The 19,873-nt window shown below is 41.3% G+C and overlaps 2 protein-coding genes across 3 annotated transcripts; one reads left to right on the top strand and one right to left on the bottom strand.

Moving 5' to 3' along the window:
* The first annotated feature begins 9,559 nt into the window (after positions 1-9,559).
* On the top strand, positions 9,560-12,028 carry LOC104426033 (probable UDP-arabinopyranose mutase 2). Its single transcript, XM_010038954.3, has 4 exons — positions 9,560-9,966; positions 10,736-10,986; positions 11,080-11,248; positions 11,415-12,028. Exons 1-4 carry the CDS (start codon positions 9,610-9,612, stop codon positions 11,754-11,756), a joined length of 1,119 nt encoding a protein of 372 aa, XP_010037256.1. The 5' UTR covers positions 9,560-9,609; the 3' UTR covers positions 11,757-12,028.
* Positions 12,029-12,726: 698 nt separating this feature from the next.
* On the bottom strand, positions 12,727-18,349 carry LOC104426034 (squamosa promoter-binding-like protein 18). Of its 2 annotated transcripts, XR_721763.3 has the most exons (5): positions 18,190-18,349; positions 16,966-17,983; positions 16,569-16,705; positions 13,677-14,580; positions 12,727-13,159 (listed from the first exon to the last, which is right to left on the bottom strand). XR_721763.3 is itself a non-coding variant. In XM_010038955.3 (4 exons), the coding sequence occupies exons 2-4, from the start codon at positions 17,631-17,633 to the stop codon at positions 13,730-13,732; spliced, it is 1,656 nt and encodes a 551-aa protein (XP_010037257.2). In that variant the 5' UTR covers positions 17,634-17,983; positions 18,190-18,349; the 3' UTR covers positions 13,434-13,729. The 2 variants fall into 2 exon arrangements, 1 of the variants encoding a protein (XP_010037257.2); XM_010038955.3 differs by lacking the exon at positions 12,727-13,159 and having other exon boundaries at positions 13,434-14,580.
* Between the last annotated feature and the right edge of the window lie 1,524 nt (positions 18,350-19,873).

Below are 19,873 nucleotides of genomic sequence, written 5' to 3' on the forward strand. Positions count from 1 at the left end.
AAACCCTACCAAACCCAACAAGGACAGACCTAGCCCTGCCTCTGAGGGTCGAGCCCTCACCATATATGATGAGCAAGGTTTGCAACACCCTCACCAATATAGTCACCTCCCAGAAATCCTCGCCAAATCTGCTGAGGGTGACCCTCGCCCTAGCCATGAGGGTCAAGCCCTTTCCGAATTTGACAAAGGCAACCCTTGCCTGCCACAAGTAGGGTCATGACACCCTCATCAGCTCTCACCTATGGTTGGTCGCCGAACATAAGCTAAGGGGAAAGAAAGCCAAAAAAAAGAAAAAAGAAAGAGAGAGAGAGAAGCAAAGGAGAGTGAATGGACTTGTGCATTGTTAAAGGTGGGCATGTAGCAACACATGTCGCTCGTGGCATGGACGGTGCATTGTTGAGGTGGTTACCCCAACTGTACCTAATATTTTCTAGTTGATCGGTGTTGATGCGTGCGTTTGTTTGCGTTTCTGTTTAAAAATTGTTCTAGGGAACAGAAATAGAAAAAGTGTTTTCATTCCGAGAACAATTTTTGAACAAAACAACGTTTTGGTAAACTTGTTCCGGGAATAAAAAATAAACGAAACATGTTTGGTAAATTTAGATAATTTTTTTATTTTTTCTATTTTTTTTCTTATTTTTCCTTTTTTTTCTTTTTTTTTCTTTTTCATTTTTTTTTTTCTTCTTTTGGCGGTCGCCGGCCGGCAAGGGTCGGCCTCGCCTTGATCCGGCGAGGCCGAGCTCGCCCGGCGACGGGCGGGCGCGGCCTCGCCGGGCCACCACTAGGCGACGCCGACTCGCCCATCCGGCGAGGCCGAGGCTCGCCCGCCCAGCCGGGCGAGGTCGGCCTCGCCGGATCTAGGCGAGATCGAGGTCGCCCGGGCCGGCGCGGTCGGCCTCGCCATGGCCATGGGCGAGCTCGAGCTCGCCCGGATCCGGCGAGGCCGAGGCTCGCCGGCCGGCCGGGCGAGGTCGGCCTCGTCGGATCTGGGCGAGCTCGAGCTCGCCCGGCCATGGCGAGGTCGACCCTCGCCCGGCCTACGGCGAGCCTCGGCCTCGCCGCCCCCGGCGAGCCTCGCCGTGGGCGGGCGAGGCCGCCGGCCCTCGTCGGCCGGTCGCCATGACCATGGGCGAGGCCGGCGAAAAGAAAAAGAACAAGAAAATAAGAGAAAAAAAAAGTGTTTCTCAAAAGTGTTTGAAACAAATTTATGTTTCTTGTTTTACTTTCTTTTTGTTCTCCTTAAAAAAAAGAACAAAAAAACAGAAAAAGTGTTTAAAAACACAAAAAGAAATACAAACAAACAGGCCCTGAATGGACTTGTGCATTGTTAAAGGTGGGCATGTAGCGACACATGTCGCTCGTGGCATGGACGGTGCATTGTTGAGGTGGTTACCCCAGCTGTACCTAATATTTTCTAGTTGATCGGTGTTGATGGGGGAAAGAAAGAGAGATGGAGGGTATTATGAAAAATAAGTGAGTGGAGTTATCCTTTTGTGGTTTTTGGGGATGTGTGCCAAGCTAGAAAAGACAAACCTATCTTCATGTCTATATATGAAGAAATCAGTCCAATCCGAGCGATCTAGTTCCCATCTTGAAACTGGAAACCAATTTGAATAGTTCTTAGTTTGATCGGTTCTCGTTGCACACCCCTAACATTATATGTAATTCAAGCTCCAACCATAGTTTTTTCGTTTGTAATCAAGTAGAGTCTAAAGCATAGCAAACGCTTCATTAAACAAAGCTCAAGCTTGAAACTTGAGTTTTCTAGCTTATGGTTGTCAAACTGTCTCGAGTCGAGTATCAACTCGACTAGACTCAATTAAGCCCCCTCACCATTTCCGAGTATCGAATGCTAATCCCAGCTCAATGCATGGGCTCAATGGCCCAACTAGATGAGGCCCACAACACACACACACATGAAGAAACGGTTCTGTTAGGCCCAATAAGTACATGTTTGGGCCTAAACACAATAGGCTCAATTGACTTTTCAGCGCCCATGCATGAAGTTTATTGGCTGAATTGGCTGTCATGTTAAGCCCATAATTTTTTAATCATTTTCTTTCCCTGCCCTATATATACAATCGATACATACATATAGATTTCTCGAAATTTAAATACATCTCACAACCCGAAATAGTTTGTAGGAGGATTCACCGTAAAAATTTTCCCTTTGTACGTTAAGTAGTTCTACTTCAGAACAACGAGGCTTTTAACTACAAAACATGCCAATTTGCATCACCGTAGAAATTACAAGTTGTCGTGTCGAGTGATATTATATCTATATTCCACCTCTCTCGATGAAATTAATAGCTAGAAATTAACACCGAGAGTAGAGTATGATTTTTATTTTTTTTCTTTATTCGGATGAATTAAAAAATGAACAAAGTCTTCTCTTTTGTTGCATGGCATGCTTGATATGTCGGTGGAGCTGTCCAGCCACACAGCCAGTTGGGGCTGTCGGTGAGTCCCCTTGTTTGGACATATCACATGTCTCTTCTTTCGCTCATGTTCTAATTATTGTCCTTTTTTTAATTCCCTCTTTTTATTTTTTTTTCCTTTTTCTTTTTATTTTTTTACTTTTATTTTCCAAGATAAATTAGCTGTTCATTGCAAGCAAAGTAGCAAGCATCACTGGACGTTCAGCTAATTAAGAAAAGAAAATAGAAAGTGCTTAAGATTGACCAAGATGAGTGGCCTTGAATCATGAGCAAGTGACCCCTTGCGCCGTACGTAAATTGATCTTCATTCATCTTGACCAGTCCAACAACTTTTTAGACACACATAATCATTTTTTTCAACCCGAAATTTCCGTTTTTTCCCCTACTTTGAGCAGACATCATTTTGCAGGGTTTTCACCAATATTAACGCGTGAGATCCTTCATTATTTTCATCTTGTGATGGGCAACTGGACGTTGATTTTCCAAACAAATTGGCATTACCCCGTCCCCCTTTTTTAAATTTGCGTATCAAATAATGCAATGCATTGTATAGATATATGCATCCATGTTATTAGCAGACAAAACGTTCAAAAAAATCAGTTTAAAGCGTGAAATGAAATCTAACCCGATATTTGCGTCCCAAATTGATAAGATAGAGCAGCATTTTCTTCCAAATTGGGAATATGCTGTGACCAAATAATGAACTTCCATTCCACCTGTAACTTGCTGTGCTCGTGCTACCAATTGTAACCTGACAACCTTGTACAGCATCCTCGCTAAAAGGGATTCGAATGAGCTAGGCCGTGGCCCCATTGTCCCACGATTAATAAAAATCTTCTTTTTACCGCTTTGCACCGTTTGGGAGCATCCAATTATTCCTTGCGTTAACTTTTTCGATTTTGAAAAGGGTCGGTCCTTGAAGCTTTTAATTTTGGCCAGCCGACTTAAATTGGGGGAGACCATCGGAATGTTCTGAAAAATTTAAGCATAATGGTCGGGACGTGCCACCCATGATGAAAGGAAAATCAATAGATAGATCAGAGTGTAAAGAATCAAATATGTATACTAGAATCTATGATCATATTGATATGAAATCGAGTATGGATAAGATGGATAGAGAGGCCCAAAAGTGTTAGGATGCGAGATGGAGCATATTTTATAGGCAAACTAATTTGTGTTTATCAAATACAAAATTAGTCAAAGCATTAGGGCTGAACATTGAGTCCGCTTCGAATTGCTTGATTCGAATAATAGATGACATGAGGCACGAGGCTTTGAGCTTGTTCTCTTCACGATTCTTTCTCTTGCCCCTTTAAAACCTGGGATTTGGAAACTTGGTCTTATATGCATCATCTCTCTCTTTTTTAATTGCATCCTCTCCTTCCTTCCCGGGTCACTGTCTAGGGCTGCAAACCCATCTCTAGGACTAGAGATTTGACCTGGTTTGGAGGACATGGATAAGTGACCCGGTATAGAGAGATGCGACGAAATCAAAATGCCATAAATGTTGTCACGTTCTTCTTACAATATGTATGATATAAAATTTCAAAAATACTACGCATACAAAGCATTTCTGCTCTCTCCTCTTCCCTCCCGCCAATTTTGTCCAAATCCTCGTACTCTTTCGAGAAAAGGAGAGGATGAGGATCTTCTTTCGATGTTGAAAGAATTCAAATTATCAAGAAACCCCTTTAATTCGAACCCCGGTAGTTACGCGATCACACGACGGGTGGTATCAATCGCCGGAGGAGACAATCGAGTCTGGAAATTCGAATATTATATGCCATATGAAGAACAAATCAATGTAAAAAAAAGGGACCAAAGAAGTTAGTGGGGCAAGCATTTGGCAAGTAGTGGTCCCGTAGTGGTGGCCCCATGGTGGAGAGAAATCACGTTCCTTTGCATGTACAGTCTGCTGGCTAGACTCTCAGATCAGGATCCATCGTGGTAATCTAATTGTTAATTGACTTTTGCAATCGATATGCCTGCGAATATGCTCTCGCCAGTTATCGTCGTCGTCATCGTCATCAAGTCCCCTCTTTATAATAATAGTAGATGGCGAAAGACCAGAGGGAGATGTTTCCACAAGTAGCAGATGCGGGACGAGAATCAAACCGGTGGCGGTCACGTTACCATCGGCCGATGTGAGCCGCTTGGCTTTGGAATCCTTTGATTAATATGCCCATTATCGAGCGGAATCAATGATTAGCTCCTTGCCAAAAGACTTGACTATAAATTAGTACTCTATCGCTAGGACACCGCATTTTTCCACGGGGGAAGTCCCCTACCCACCCCACCCTTCACGATGGAAAAAGAAAATAAATAACGAAATCAGTCTTGTCATGTCGCATTGGACCCTTTTCTTGCCGTACGCCATCGATTGTCTGCCGTCCGATAGCGTCGGTGCTGTCTTCGCTTGGAGGGTTTCGAGATAAGTGAGGTACCAAAAAGTCTTAAAACATGTCAATTTAATTATAAATTTTTTAATTTAATCAATTTAATTATAAACTTTTTTACATTAATACTAATTCAATTTATCTGATCAAGTTTGGTCTGTCGGAGCTAATATGGATGGTGTCCGACTGATAAATGCAGACATGATAATTTTAAAATAAATTTTTATTTTTTTGAATTCTTTTTGTTATTTTTTCCTTTCTTTTTTATTATCATTTTCTTCCCATTCTTCTCGAGCAATGGGCAAAGCGCAACGACCCTTCTTCACCTAAGAGCATGGATGGCTTAGGCCTTGTTTGGTAACCATCTAAACAATGCTAAATTTTAATTTTTTGTTCTCATAATCAATTTGAGTTCAAAATCGCATTTGATAAAATTTTTGTTCTCAGGAATAGATTTGGAGTGAAATTAAGAATAAAAAAAAAAGAGTTGATTCTTGTTCCAAAATCGGAATTGAGAATCAAAACCAACAACTATTCTTCTTCCCTTCGGCTATCTCGCGACCACCGTTCATCGCCGCCACCTCGCCGGTTGCCATCCGCCCGGTCCGGCGAGATCACCAGAGGCTCGCAAAGCCAAGGCGAGATCCAGCGAACTCGCCGGAGGCAAGCCCAACCATCGGCGAGGCTCGACCTCACTAGATCTAGCGAGGTTGAGCCTCGCCGGTGGCTAGGCCTTGCCCAGCCCCAACAAGGCTCGTCTAGCCCTACCAGTGGCCAGGCGGGCCTCGTCGAGGCTGGGCAAGCCTTCAACACCCAACCCCATCGATGGCCGGGCGGGCTTGCCCATTTCGGTGAGGCTCGGGCTGAACAAGGGCCGGCAACGCTCGATGAGGTTGCCGGCCCTCATCAGCCGATCGCCGGTCCGACAACGGCCACAAGAAGAAGAAGAAGAATAGGAGAAAAAGAAAAAAAAAATAAAAAAATTATTTAAAAATTAAAATAAATTATTTAAAAATTAAAATAAATTGATTTGGAACATAATTAATAAGCATGATGCCAAACACAATTCTATTTCAGAATCATAAATTTTGGACAGTTATCAAATAGCTTAAAATGCTTAGAATCAGTTCCCATGAACAAAATAAAAAAGAATCATTTTTGCTCAGAATCTACTCCCGGGAACAAAATCGTTATCAAACGCATCCTTAGTCTAGATCTGCGCAAGGCCAACCTCACATTGCCCGCAACCTTAGGCGAGGTTGAGTGAGGGCGGCAACCCTACGTCGACCACTACAAGGAATCCAAGGAGGAAGAAGAGAAATAAAAAATAATTAAAAATTGCCACGTTAGTGTTGGCCATACAGCCAGTGTCCACGTCAATTTATACTAGTCAAAATTGGCCAAGTGGGCTGAATTGAAACCAATGTTAAAATATTTATAACTAAATTGGTACAAATGTCATAAGTTTATGATAATTGATCAAACATTAGTTTTTTTTGTTTTTTGGAAAAAAAGAAGAATAGAAATTCGTTTAATAAAATTTTTATTTCTAATAATAGATTTAGAACAAATTAAAGAAGAAAAAAATCGTTTCTTTATTCCCAAAAACAACTCAAGAATTAAGGCCAAACAATTTTATTTATTTTTCTTTTTTTTTCCTCTTCCTCTTCCTCTAGCTATTTGCCGACCATGGCGATGACCGGCTACTAACCAAACGAGGTTGACGAACAGCTAGAGAAAGAAGAAGAAGAAAAGGAAAAAAGAGAAAAATGGAATAAAATTATTTAAAAATTAAAAGAAGTTTTAAATCACAAAAAAAATTCGAAGATCATACCAAACACATATCTTTTCTAAAGATATAAATTTTATGTAGTTATTAAATACGTTCAAATAATTAGTAACTCGTCTAGGAATAGAATAAAAAGAAATATTTATGAGCAAAAATTGTTCTTGAAATATATTGGTTAGAGAAATTGAAAGGATTTCATACATGGAATTCACATCATAGTGCATTAATTTCACTTTTTTTTCCCTCGCTAGCATTTGATCAATGTTATAACTCAATCCCTTATCTTCTTTTTCCTTCGTCTTTAATTATATACTCCATTCCTCTTATTTTTAATTGAAGACAACATTGATACACAGTATATTATCATGCCTTTGAAAGTTCCCTACTCTATTAGGTAATTGGGTAAGTTCGACACGTGTGTTTCAGAAAAAGGAAAAGATATCTACATCGTCACACTATTGAATTCATTCGCAGTAAGTTTTATAGGTAAGTTGTATCTTAATCATAAACACAATTTAAAAGAAAGAAGAAGAAGATATGCGGAATCTCCTAAGAATCCAAATACAATAGTGGAGATGATATGATATTTTGAAGTAGCCACATAATGGGTACAGACCATTCCGGTAGACATTATTGTCCTTGGATTTCAAAAATGAGAAGTACACTTTGAGAGATACTTAAGACGTAAATAATTGTATGAGGAACACAACACAGTGCAGAAAGCACGTCACAACAAAAGCAATGATTACTCAAGTTTTGCTAATCGAACCGCAACGTGATTTGTCTTCGCAATGGCATTTAGAAGCATCCGCCTCCTTTCGTCAACTTAACCGACAATCAAATTTTACAAGGAACCGAAGGGATCCCTCTCGCCCCGATAGACAGGAGGAATTAACCGGTTCCACAGTTCGATCCACGCTCCACCCACGTTAATCCTTTCCCAAGAGGACTGATTTTTCAGTTTTGGATCCTCTGACCACAACATTCACGCTAAATGAAAAAAAGCACATCGAAAGCGAAAAGTCCACCCGTCAATTACTCGTTGCTGATGATGACATTCACCCATCGAACCGTTCGCATTGACGGACAACGCCCCGTACCCCCCCGTCCCATACGTTATAGGGCCGTTCCGAAGTCACATTCCAAATGCGAGCTGCCTAACAAGCGTCGTCTCGCCATTCTTCGGTCCGATTCGATTTGAATTTTGACCGTTCCCACCCCCCCTCCAAAAAGTTCTTTCTACTTTTCAAGCGCTGATGGAGGTGGTCCTCCTCACGTTGTCGCCGCATGTGTTGACCGCCGCGACCCTGTCCAAGGGACACGTGTCGACCGCGGAGCGGGCGGGGCCCCACCGCCGGGTCCCGCCTGGTCCCGCTCCTCTCTCTCTCTCTCTCTTCTTTTATTTTTTTTTAATTTTGTTCGTTTTCTTTTCTTTTTTTAAATGTCGAAAGGCTCCAAAAATTTAAATCCGAACGGCGACTTTGAAGGAGCCGCCCCCCCCCACGAGAATTTTCTGCACCCCCCGCCCCCCTCGCGACGCGGCTTCTCTCTCGTGCCGACCCCGTCAGATCTCACGTGTCCCGACCCTCTCGGGTCTTTTTCCCCTTCTCTCTCTTTTTTTTTTTTTCCCATTTTCCCTTTTCTTTTTTTCTCGTTATTTTCCAATTAATTCAGATGAGGATTTTTCCTTGTTGATTTCGAGTTTTTGTCTAGGAGCTATTCTATCGTGCACAAAACCATCTCCCATATAAATTTCAAATGAATAATTACCTAAGATATGGAGCATACTAATTGAATTTGTAAATTTTTTCATTTTTTTCAAAATCGGGCAATTTTTGTTGGCCGGAATGCCTATTGAAGTGATGATAAAATGTCCTGTGATTACAATGAAAACTGACAAATTCTGCTAGTTATTTATAGTAACAATATTTATTGCCCTAACAAAGCCTGTACTGAACAATCAATTTGGGAGTAATGCTAGCTGTGGTTGCTCCAGGTTGCCATTATTCTTTTCCTTCCTATTCAATGGTGTTTCTTCCTTAAATTCTTATTATTTATGTTAATTTTATTCATATTCAGCAATCTTTTTTTTTTTTTTCATGCTATAGTATAGTCATACTCAATTTTTTCTAGTATTAATATGTTAGTCAATTACTGCTGTCCACTTTTTTGTTTTTACAAAAATCAACGCAAGGGAGATAATTCCATGGAAAAAATAAGACAAGAATAAATAGATATATATTTTTTGGTATGAGGTGAGAATCTATATTTACTCCTTAAGAGTTACATACATTACATGTACAAATATAGTGAATATTTAGGAGATAACATATGATTTAAGAGCAAACATACTAGGAAAATAATGCAACGTGTAATGCGATCCCCAAGTCTTTAATTTATTTGACGTAATCCATAAATTTTAATTTATTCAATACAATCCTTGAATATTTGATCTATATTCAGCATAATCCATAAAATATGCAAAAATGTTAAATGATGTCCCTAAATTTAAATTGATCAAAAGGTAACATTAAATATTTTCATATAAATCAAGAACTAACTTAAATATATACCAAAATTTTAGGGACTATATTGAACAAAATAAAAGTTCATTAATCACATTGCACATTAAATTAAAGTTCACACATTATTTATGTCATTACTCAAAATATCTTCCACTATAAATTTATGGCGATTTTGTATAATCTCCCCAAAAAAGGAAATCCTATCCTCCTTTTTTATATTTAATTCCGGAGAGAAAAAAAGAAAAAAAAAAAAAAAGGGAGAAGACGTACGTCAACGTGGCACCAATGAAACCCCGTCCACAGCACGACGCTTAGCTGGACCACACCGCATTTAATCCCACCCCCAGGGCCGCCCCCTCGCACGTGCCACCGCACCCTATATATAAACCCCCCGAGCCCCATCTCTCCTCTCACTCATCCCCCAATCCTCTCCTCACATCATCCCTCCGAAGCTCTCGACAATGGCGTCGGCCTCCGCCTCCCCCGCCGTCGCCCCCGCCGCCGCCGCCGTGCCGGCGACGCCGATGCTGAAGGACGAGCTGGACATCGTGATCCCGACGATCCGGAACCTGGACTTCCTGGAGATGTGGAGGCCCTTCTTCCAGCCCTACCACCTGATCATCGTCCAGGACGGCGACCCGTCGAAGAAGATCAATGTCCCCGAGGGCTTCGACTACGAGCTCTACAACCGCAACGACATCAACCGCATCCTCGGTCCCAAGGCCTCCTGCATCTCCTTCAAGGACTCTGCCTGCCGCTGCTTCGGCTACATGGTCTCCAAGAAGAAGTACATCTACACCATCGACGACGATTGCTTCGTGAGTCTTGCTCCCCCTCCCTCCCCCTCCTCCTCCTTCTGTTGCTTTGGATTTCGATCGTGGTTGACCGCGACTAGTTGAATCGGGAATTGCTGGAACGTTTCCTTTTTTTCTTTCTTGTTGTTTTTTAGCTTGGAGATCTAGTTGTGGTTTCGTCCGTTCTGTGCCGATCTGGTCACTGTGAATTTGTCGGCGGTTGTTTGGGCGGGCGGATCTGTGTTTTGACTCAAGTAGCATGTGGGAGGAGGTGCTTTAATCTTGATTAGCAGAAGACTTAACGTAGTTGATGTCAATCTAGGTTTTCTCGAGGGCTTTGTAGTACTGTTCTCGGTCCTCTGAGTGTTGGCGGGGAGTTGGGAAAGGTAGATCTGTTGATTTTCCATCGATTGAGCGAGTTTGATTAGGGACATTGTGGTAATTCCCCTTGTTTCTGTTTAGATTTTTATTTTTCCCTTCCTGTAGACTTAGATCCTTAACGAAAAATCCCTGCTTTGCTGTAATTTTGTACTTTTCCTTTCGCCATCCGCAAGATCTGGCCTTTTCTTTGTTTTATGTAATGTCCTAGGCTGCACGATCTGGACGAGGTTTGTCGCTGAAGTATGAGTGAAACTATCGACATGCTTTTGTCATGCGGATAACCCATAGAAAATAAGCGCATTGCTTCTGATATTGTGGTGCATCGCTTTCTTGTTGTTGAAGTTGGCGAGTCAGGGTGGAAATTAGTTTCTTTGTGGCTTTATTTATGAACTCTTTTTGTGAATGATGGCAGGTTGCTAAGGATCCAACTGGCAAGGACATCAACGCGCTCGAGCAGCACATCAAGAACCTTCTGACTCCATCGACACCGTTTTTCTTCAACACCCTTTACGACCCATACAGAGAAGGCGCCGACTTTGTTCGTGGGTATCCCTTCAGTCTCCGCGAGGGCACTCCAACCGCTGTTTCCCATGGCCTCTGGCTCAACATCCCTGATTATGATGCCCCCACTCAGCTTGTCAAGCCTCGTGAGAGAAACACTAGGTTTGGACTTCGTACTCTCTGATCTGTGTCTTTATAAGTGGAATGCACGCTCCTTCATGGGATTATGAATATCCTGTGCCTCTGTAATGCCAGGTACGTGGATGCTGTCATGTCCATTCCAAAGGGAACTCTCTTCCCTATGTGCGGAATGAACTTGGGATTCAACCGTGACTTGATCGGCCCTGCCATGTACTTTGGCCTCATGGGTGATGGTCAGCCAATTGGGCGCTACGACGATATGTGGGCTGGCTGGTGCATGAAGGTAGTAATGTTTCACACTGTTCTCGTAATGTGTATTCAGAAATAGCTTGACAAATAAGATTTGTATTTTATCAGCATCCGAGAAATGGGTCTGGACATTATTTGATTTTGATTTTCGTCCACCTGATTAGAGAAAGCTAAGATCACTCATTTTGATGACTATGCAGGTGATCTGTGATCATTTGGGATTGGGAGTGAAGACAGGACTCCCCTACATCTGGCACAGCAAGGCTAGCAATCCGTTTGTGAACCTCAAGAAAGAGTACAAAGGCATCTACTGGCAAGAGGAGCTGATTCCTTTCTTCCAGTCTGTGACCCTTCCAAAGGAGTGCACCTCCGTCCAGAAATGCTACATTGAGCTCTCCAAGCAAGTGAAAGCCAAGCTTGGCAAGGTTGACGAGTACTTCAACAAGCTGGCAGATGCCATGGTCACATGGATCGAGGCATGGGACGAGCTCAACCCAGCCGGGAAAGAATCTGCTGTTGCACCCAGTGGCCCTCCGAAGTAGAGATCTGTTTCTTTGACGGGAATTTTTCTCTCGAAATAGTGCTTATCCTGTACCTTCAGTCTTATTATTTCCGTCCTAGTTTTTTACCCTTTGACTTTCAGAGCATCATTTACATGGCGGGTTTGAAGCTTTTTGTCTTATTTATTATATTTATGTTACTATGAGATTAGAACAATAAGTTTTTTAGGGATTCTGTACTGAATTAGATTGGGCATTTTGATGAGATTTGATTTTAATATGATTGAGATGAGATGAACCGCCTCTTTCTGTTTCTTCTTTTTTTTTGGTTTGAGTTGTTGCTTAACGTCTGTGGTTCTTCCTTTTTAAGGGGCCTTTCTAGTACTTGGTCATTGCACGTTGACTCGGAGTGTGAAGTTTTGACGTGGGAAAGTGTTATGGATGGACGAACCACGTTTTTATAGATCCTTTGTATTTTCCAAGGCGAATTTGAAAAAATGAAATACCTGACCTTGGTCGGTTCGATGGCAAAGTATATGAATCTGCTTTTCACAGTGTTTGATTAGTTTGTCTATGGTAATGCCGCATTTATCTGCGCACTTCCATGAATGCCGGTAGGACCTGGAACAAGGATGTAGGTCTTGTCATTCTGGGTCCCCTGACTACATTCCTTGGGCATATGATTAATGTATTGAAAACCTAATATTTCCTTAATCGACCTCTCTTAAAAGTTTAGAAACCTAACGAAATTTTCGATAAGTTAACACATACGTTAGGTGTCATAAACCTCCAATGGAAATTGGAGAGGAAAGCTGCACAAAGCCAAAGATCTACCAACTGGATGCTGAAGAATCATTGGTATCAACGAATTCTTTTGTCCACAATAGAAAGACGCTAGACTCAAACCTAACCTAACTGCTGCTTCGGCTCTTTCAGAACAAATCACCGCCTGCACTCTGCAATTTCCATGTGCTGTCGGTGTCGGTGTCCCATGTGCAAAAACCCAACACTGTTTCCAACTCTCTTTTTGTCCCCCCTTTCTACAGATTATAAATTATGAAAGCATGTGCAAGCGCCAGTGCAAGTGCCAGTTTCAAGAACCGCAAACGCCTTCCGCAGTACAGTAGCTTAAATGAATCTGTTTTCCCTCCCCTGTTGACTATGAAGAACTAATGACCTAAAAATCTGTTCAGGCCAATGTCCTAAAATTGTCAAAATGAAAAATGCCCTTGCATACTGGGCCTTGCAATTCTTCCGTGGCCATTGAAGAAAACTGATCTTCCCTATGCTACTACCATTAACCTCTCCCTCGAGAGAAATAAAAGCCAATCTCAGCCAATTCTCTGTTTCGCTAAGACAGGATCATGAATTCCAGCCAGACCAGCAGAAGAATTGAGAAACAATGCAGAAAACATGCAAAGCTTCGAACTGCTTGTCAGTTGTAACTGCAATGAAAATGAGAATGCATATGTCACTAAGTGAACTGAACTGCAACATCAAGTTCGGCAGCAGCGGATGAAAAGAAAAGAGGAATCGGTTCCAGATTTACTTTTGCCTGCATTAGCAATCTTGGCCTAAACATCCTCTCATATCATACAGGGCAAGTTGTCAGTCTATATACAAACAGAGTCAAGAGGTGACAACTTTGCTGAGAGAAGGACGAAGTTTGCTGTAAAATTGACAACTCCATGCAATTGGGAAGCATAGCGAGTAAGACACGCTCCAATTCCAGTACGGACCAGATTCTTATTGATCAGCTAGAGCCTAGCGCAACTTAATACTCAGTGCCAAGACAGAGTTCAAAGAAAACAACCTTGCCAAACAACATTTCATCTAAATAAGCACAAGAAGCGGGAAAAAAAATTAAATAATTTCTCCTCTCATAGTATATACAGTTGATTTCCAATAAAGCGAATATTGACAAAGCAAACTGAATATGAGAGAAACATAGGCGCTACCTACCCATTGAGCAAATGAAGGTTCCAAGGATTTCCTTGTACCTTGTCTTGGAATGCTCAAGTGATGCTGTGACAACCGAAAACATCATTTTGCTCCTTCAAATGGATGGATTGCCTTTGATCCTCCACACGTTGAAGTTGTGATGACAACTGAAGCAAGTTCATTGTAGTAGCACCACCTTCAGGAGAAAGATTGTCTTTGGAGTTTACAAAACCTGATCCCCCCAGAATCCCATCAGAGATCTCCAAATCAGAAACCAAGGGATGACCTGGGAGGTTTCTTTCTGCAGAGTCCATCACCGATGAAGACAATTTTTTCAACTCCACCCCTACGGAAGCATGCGAACTCATATCCACTAGCTTGTCGGTTGCTCCGCACAGAGAGAAATGATAGTCAGTGCCTGCCATGACCAAAGACTGAGCCATGGGAATTCGGGAGTGGCTTGAAGAATTTTGAGATAGAGATGACAGAAGAGAGAGAGCACGGCCAGATTCTATGATCCCCGATATTCCTTGTACAGTCGATGCTGTGTCGAAAACAGCAAAGTCCTCACTACCAAAGGAGGTGTTTTGAAAAGAAGAATGTGAAGAGTTTTGCCCACCCAGCTCACGTGGAACCTGATTATTTTTACTGGAAATGCCAGATGCTGTGGATTTTACTCTGCCTCCATCAAAGAGGGCAAATTGTCTCTCAAATTTGTAAGGAGAGATCAGTGATATTGCATTCGGATGCCTGTTTGGGGTGGGAATAGCTGATGGAGGACCAAGACCAATTCCATCTTCAGCTTTGATGTGCTCATACCAATTATTCATTCCATATGGCCCAGAATTCAGAAACTTTTCGCCAGCAAGTGTATCTTGGCAGAGGAAGGAGGTTGGCGCTAACAGATTTCTCTCAAGCCCGCTACCTGGAGTCACGCAGTCATTTACAATGTCATTACAATGCATGCATAAAACAAATTGGAGGAATTCTTTAACACAGGAGTGAATTTCTGATTAAGACATACTCAGCAAGCGATTTTTCCTATTACAACAGGCAAGATTCACACTAAGTTTAGATTAGGAAACATGACTGGTTTCTCAATATTCATGGTTTTAATCACAAAGCAACATTATTCAGGTATGCAATGAACGGTGAGAACTGTCAGTGGCCAAGCCAGAGATATCAACAGTAGAACTAAACACATCATATGGCTTGTACAATGCCATAATCCAGAGTTCCAATTCCCTCCCATGCAGAGAATGGCACCCGTTCCTTAACAGGACAGCTTGCATTTCTCTTATGGGATTTAGAATATTTAGATGCTGCACAAGTTGCACCTTGAAAATTTATTGGCAGATAGCTTATGAAACTGCCATCCTGTCTTCTTCCATGTAAAGGAACTGGCTAATTCCATCCAGTTTAAAGCACCATGTGAAACCATAAAAGCGAATGGGAGTTGGAACAGTGAGTATAATCTAGTCCGTTCCCTTTCTATTGGGAACATGTGATAATGTTAGCCGAGAATTATGCAGAGAAATTTTGTGCTATCTTCGTCTGTAGGACAGGCAAATCTCGAGTCATTTACCTTATTTTAGCTTTATTCTAGTGCAAGCTAGAGCATACCAAACACATTCATTAGAGATTAGTATAAATTGAAACTTCTGACATAATTCAAAGAAATTTAAGAGAATCTCACTTTTCACATTTCTTTCACAACCTCAAGTTATCTTGGAGAGCCAGAGGTAGTTAAACCCAATCAGAAGACTGATCTTTGTGGCACATACAAGTAGAGCCATCGGGATAGTACATGAAGATGGCTCGTTCAGTTATATTAACAGGGGCTCTAGGTAGCCCATAGCTTAAAGTGGAAAGAGCAGATGTTCAAAGTTCGATAGTCTATATCAGTTGCCAAACATAGCTATAGCAATGGAAGAAAGCGAAATATATACATCATAGGCATGACCCATCTAGGTTAAATAATGTGAAGGAAGAAGCATATTTTTAGTAGATTCTAGAGGGAGGTAGAATCGACCATAACCTGGTAAACGGGTGAGTTTGAATTAACAGACAATGCCAGAGTTGAGTATCCTGAAACTCCTATTGCACATTTAAAGCCAAGACACAACACACATTTTCAATCTAAAAAAAAAAGCGCACATGACTAGGGAAACCTGCAAGCATGTGCTTATTCAAGATTGTAAGCAATCAACATTCATGACAGACACTCAATCTAATGGCCATGTCCTGGTGACTTTTGCAAGCCAGTATTCAATCATGGCAACAATTTGGAAGTAACTTCAAGTCACATGGTAAAAGAATGCGAGAACTGGCTTTGGATAAGATCCTCCGGTTGATGAAAATACAGACCTCCCAACTCAGAATGCATATGGTAGTTCTCCTTTATAGTTGAGAGGAATATATTCAGTCAAAGGGAAAACCAACTCCCTATCTTAAAAACATGACATGTCATTACATAACAGAGACTAAAACAAGTAGCAGGAGACAGCCAAAGGAATCAGTAAATTCTCGAATTCAAGAGATCACATCTCTCACTTAACGATGTTTTGAAGTGCATAAGGAACTCCCCTAATATTGGACAGACATCCATTACCATTCTGCCTAAAGTAAGTCATGCACCTCCTTTCTAGATTTACTGCAAACTCAGTTTAGACATTAAGATAGACTATTCTTGACCACAACCATACACAAGACACTACCATCAAAAATTGCAAATCAGTTACAATGGTGAAAACAGATCAATTTCTGAAGAATATACATCTGCTATGGTAAGTCAACTACCTGCACTCGAATATGTCACACCCTCAACTGTGCACAGGCGCGTGCACAGAGAGAGAGAGAGAGAGAGAGAGAGAGAGAGAGAGAGAGTATAAGTAAGTAAAAGCTTTGCAGTACCATTGTATGACTGCAACATCCTGCCAACACTACCAGACTGAACCCCAACATGAGGCTTCCGGCGCCGCTCATTGTGGACACTGAGACGTTTACGACAGCTGCGCTTACCATCATCGAATTCAGCTAGCAAATGAAATCTGGATGGTCAAGTAGTGGAACAAAAACTATCAGCAACAAAGTCAACATCGAATGAGTCAAGGTATCTTTTTCCTTAATCTACTATCAAATTATATTAACACAGTAAGATAGTAGAAAAATCTTGCGAGATTGCCAAATATTTGGGCTCAAGCAATCTTGTAAAGTTATCTTTTCCTCCCCGCTCATTCTATGAAGCTTTCCGCAGAATTGGTCATGATGAGAGTATATTCAAAGGTAAGCGTGATGGGAGATGACAAACCTGCTACATTGCTGGCAAAAACGCTGTTCAACTCCGTTTACAACCACTTGGGCAGTCTTTGAGTGAACCTCACACACTTTATGCCTCTTATGGTAATCTTTTGAAGAGCTAAGATCTTTGTTGCATCCAAAAACTTGGCAATAATGGGTATGGCAATTCGCTCCAACAGATCGAGCTCGCTTGGGAGGTGTCGATGATTCAGAAGAAGATAAAACCTTTTTTCCTCCTTGAGGGAATTTTGCGCCAGGAACTTCCCTGGATTCACCAAATCTTCCCAATTTCAAGTCAATGAGCAATGAATCTTGGGTATTGGAGTCAACCCCCGAGACCGATAAATTTGAAGTGGAATCGTCTTCTCCCCCAAAAGAATCCAAGGCAGCCAGAATCTGATTTGCACCATTCCCATCATCAAATTTATCAGTCAAGACATGCCTGGGGGACTTTGGGTGAACTTGCTTCCTGATTATTTCTTGAAAACCAAGTTGACCGAAACCTTGGCCAACATCTGCTTCTTGACCCGAGACGACTACACTATTGCCAAAACTAGGCGGACTCCTCAGTTCCCAATTCGCGACAGCATTCTTGCTCCTTCCAAGCAAATCAAATGGCGAGACAGGCTCATCTGATACAAGAGCCTTCCCTTCAGAAAAATAGCTCCACGACTCCATTAAAAGAAACTCACTTTCAGAATTAAAGGATTCATACAAAAATTCTACCCCAACCCCACGAACAAAAAGTCTTACTGCTAAACTAAAATTCCTCCTAGAAATTAAAGGAACCCACTAGCCAGCTGAATTAACTTCTCGAGCACTGTAACAGTAGCTTCCCTTCCCGAAACCCAAATCCAAGAATCTTCAGATCCTGGACAAGATTATCGTTCAAGAAAAGGACCATGCGTCCAAGAAACAACACTCCGAGCTCACGGCTTCAGGCCTCAGTTAAAAAAAAGAAAAGAAAAAGGGCACGAAAACAAAGATGAATCTCTTGAAACCCACGTGAACCCAATCTTGAAGTGAACCTGGTGAGAGGGGGAAAACAAGGGTAAATTCAAGAAGAGCAGATGAGAGCAAGAAAAGGAAGAGAGGGGGTGTTGGTGTGGTCGCAGTTCCAAGAACACAGTGAACAGGGAGGGAGTTCACAGTTCTGAGTGGATCAAGAAGAGGAATAAATGCAAGAAGCTGTTCTCAAATGATATTACTGAAAGGGAGTTTCGTTGCACTTTACCAATCGGACCTAGCTTGACGCGTACTTGTGGCCGACAGAACCCACTGATGGAAAAGTTTAGCAGACTCCAAACTCCATGGGAGAGTTTTTGAGAGAGCCTCGGTGAAGTGCTACTTCTACAGAAAGAGAGAGAGAGAGAGAGAGAGAGAAAAGATGTTTTTCCCTTTTCTTTTTCTTTTTGCCCTTCGTGTTTCTGATGTTCTAACTTCCTTTTGCTGACTGTTCGAGTCAATTTTTCAACAACTTTTAACTTTTTATGTATTGCACCAAAAGTAATTAAAGAAAAAAAAGTATTCAGACTTTCAAAAACTGAGAGAAATATGTAGAATACTTCAATTATTTGGTACCATACAAATGTAACAAACAAATAATTCCTAAAATTGATAAAAAAAAAATCTAAAATCACCTTCAACACCACATTTTTCAATTGCTGATTCCACCCCTCGGTTTACAACTTCCATGATTTATTGGGGTTCGTTTCAAACTTTTCATTCTTTACCTTTTACTTCTTTTAACATTTGGAGTTTCTATATTATTTGTTTTGCACCTCCCAAGCCGTTAACGTACTTTTTTTAATTTTTTTGGCTTTGTCACATTTGGAAAGAAAGGAAAAGGTACATGTGACTTTTCTTTCGAAAAATTTAAATGAAATATTTGCACTAAATTGATATTATTTTGCAAATCAATATTCATAAGATTTTGAGTCTTTAGGTGCTTAGAATCGATAGATGTTGAAAAGCTAAGATGTTACAAGTCATACCAAATATTCAACTATCTTCTAAGCTCCGAGGAAAAAGATAATTATAAATTGACATATGCTAAATCAACTACTGGTGGTGGGTCAACGGCGTGATATAATTAATCGATATTTTAAGAGAAAACCCTAGATATCGTGGAAGGATAGCTTCAGCCGTCTAAGCCAATTCATCATGACGTGTTAACACTTATATTAGAAAAAAAAAATAGTTGCATATATATATATATATGTGTAAGTATATAAAAATGTATAAATATATAAAGTCAGTGCAAATAGGAGCTACAGGAGGAGCTCTCTCAATTATGTCGGGATCAAGAAGACAGGCCCCACTCCCCCCCACTCGCATTCACTCCTTCTCAGACCGTCTCTTTCTACTCCTCTCGCCTCCCGTGCAAAGGTCGTGCTCTCCACGCGCGGAGCCCACGCGTGGTTCTATCTTCGCGCGAGGAGGTGGAGGGGCGAAAGAGGAAGCTTCCCATGGCAAGACAAAACTAAAGGTCGAAAAAGACAGGACCTCTCCTCCCCTTCATTTCCAGCTCACCACTGTCTTGACTTTTAAAGTCATTCTTTAATTAAAATAATAATATTATTAATATTATTAATAATAAAAACAAGAGACAGATACCATGCCTTCTAAATTAGACATGACTCTTATTTATTATGTGTCTTGTGATTTTTTAATTCAGAGCAATTCGATCTTAACGATATGAATTTTTGTAATCCTTCCTACCCAAACTAGGAAAAAGAACAAATAGATCCAATAATACGGTGCGTAATTCTCGTGTCTTCTTCTGCGGATTTAGTATGAAATGAAAATTTCCTCAAATGGCATCTTGATTTGATGAAGTGACCCGACAAAGTATATCGTCCTTGATCGAGATGGGAGAAATATTTACACGGTCACGAATGCTTCAATGAAAAATTAGG

The sequence above is a fragment of the Eucalyptus grandis genome, chromosome 11, assembly GCF_016545825.1.
Source record: "Eucalyptus grandis isolate ANBG69807.140 chromosome 11, ASM1654582v1, whole genome shotgun sequence".
NCBI classification, from domain to species: domain Eukaryota; kingdom Viridiplantae; phylum Streptophyta; class Magnoliopsida; order Myrtales; family Myrtaceae; genus Eucalyptus; species Eucalyptus grandis.

Excerpts from the sequence above, each read along its gene's own strand:
- LOC104426033 (XM_010038954.3), top strand. The coding sequence starts at position 9,610 with ATGGCGTCGGCCTCCGCCTCCCCCGCCGTCGCCCCCGCCGCCGCCGCC. Across the intron at positions 9,967-10,735 it reads CCATCGACGACGATTGCTTC|GTTGCTAAGGATCCAACTGG; the intron begins GTGAGTCTTGCT and ends GAATGATGGCAG. Across the intron at positions 11,249-11,414 it reads GGGCTGGCTGGTGCATGAAG|GTGATCTGTGATCATTTGGG; the intron begins GTAGTAATGTTT and ends ATGACTATGCAG.
- LOC104426034 (XM_010038955.3), bottom strand. The coding sequence starts at position 17,633 with ATGGAGTCGTGGAGCTATTTTTCTGAAGGGAAGGCTCTTGTATCAGAT. Across the intron at positions 16,706-16,965 it reads TTTTGCCAGCAATGTAGCAG|ATTTCATTTGCTAGCTGAAT; the intron begins GTTTGTCATCTC and ends TTGACCATCCAG. Across the intron at positions 14,581-16,568 it reads GATGTTGCAGTCATACAATG|GTAGCGGGCTTGAGAGAAAT; the intron begins GTACTGCAAAGC and ends GCGTGACTCCAG.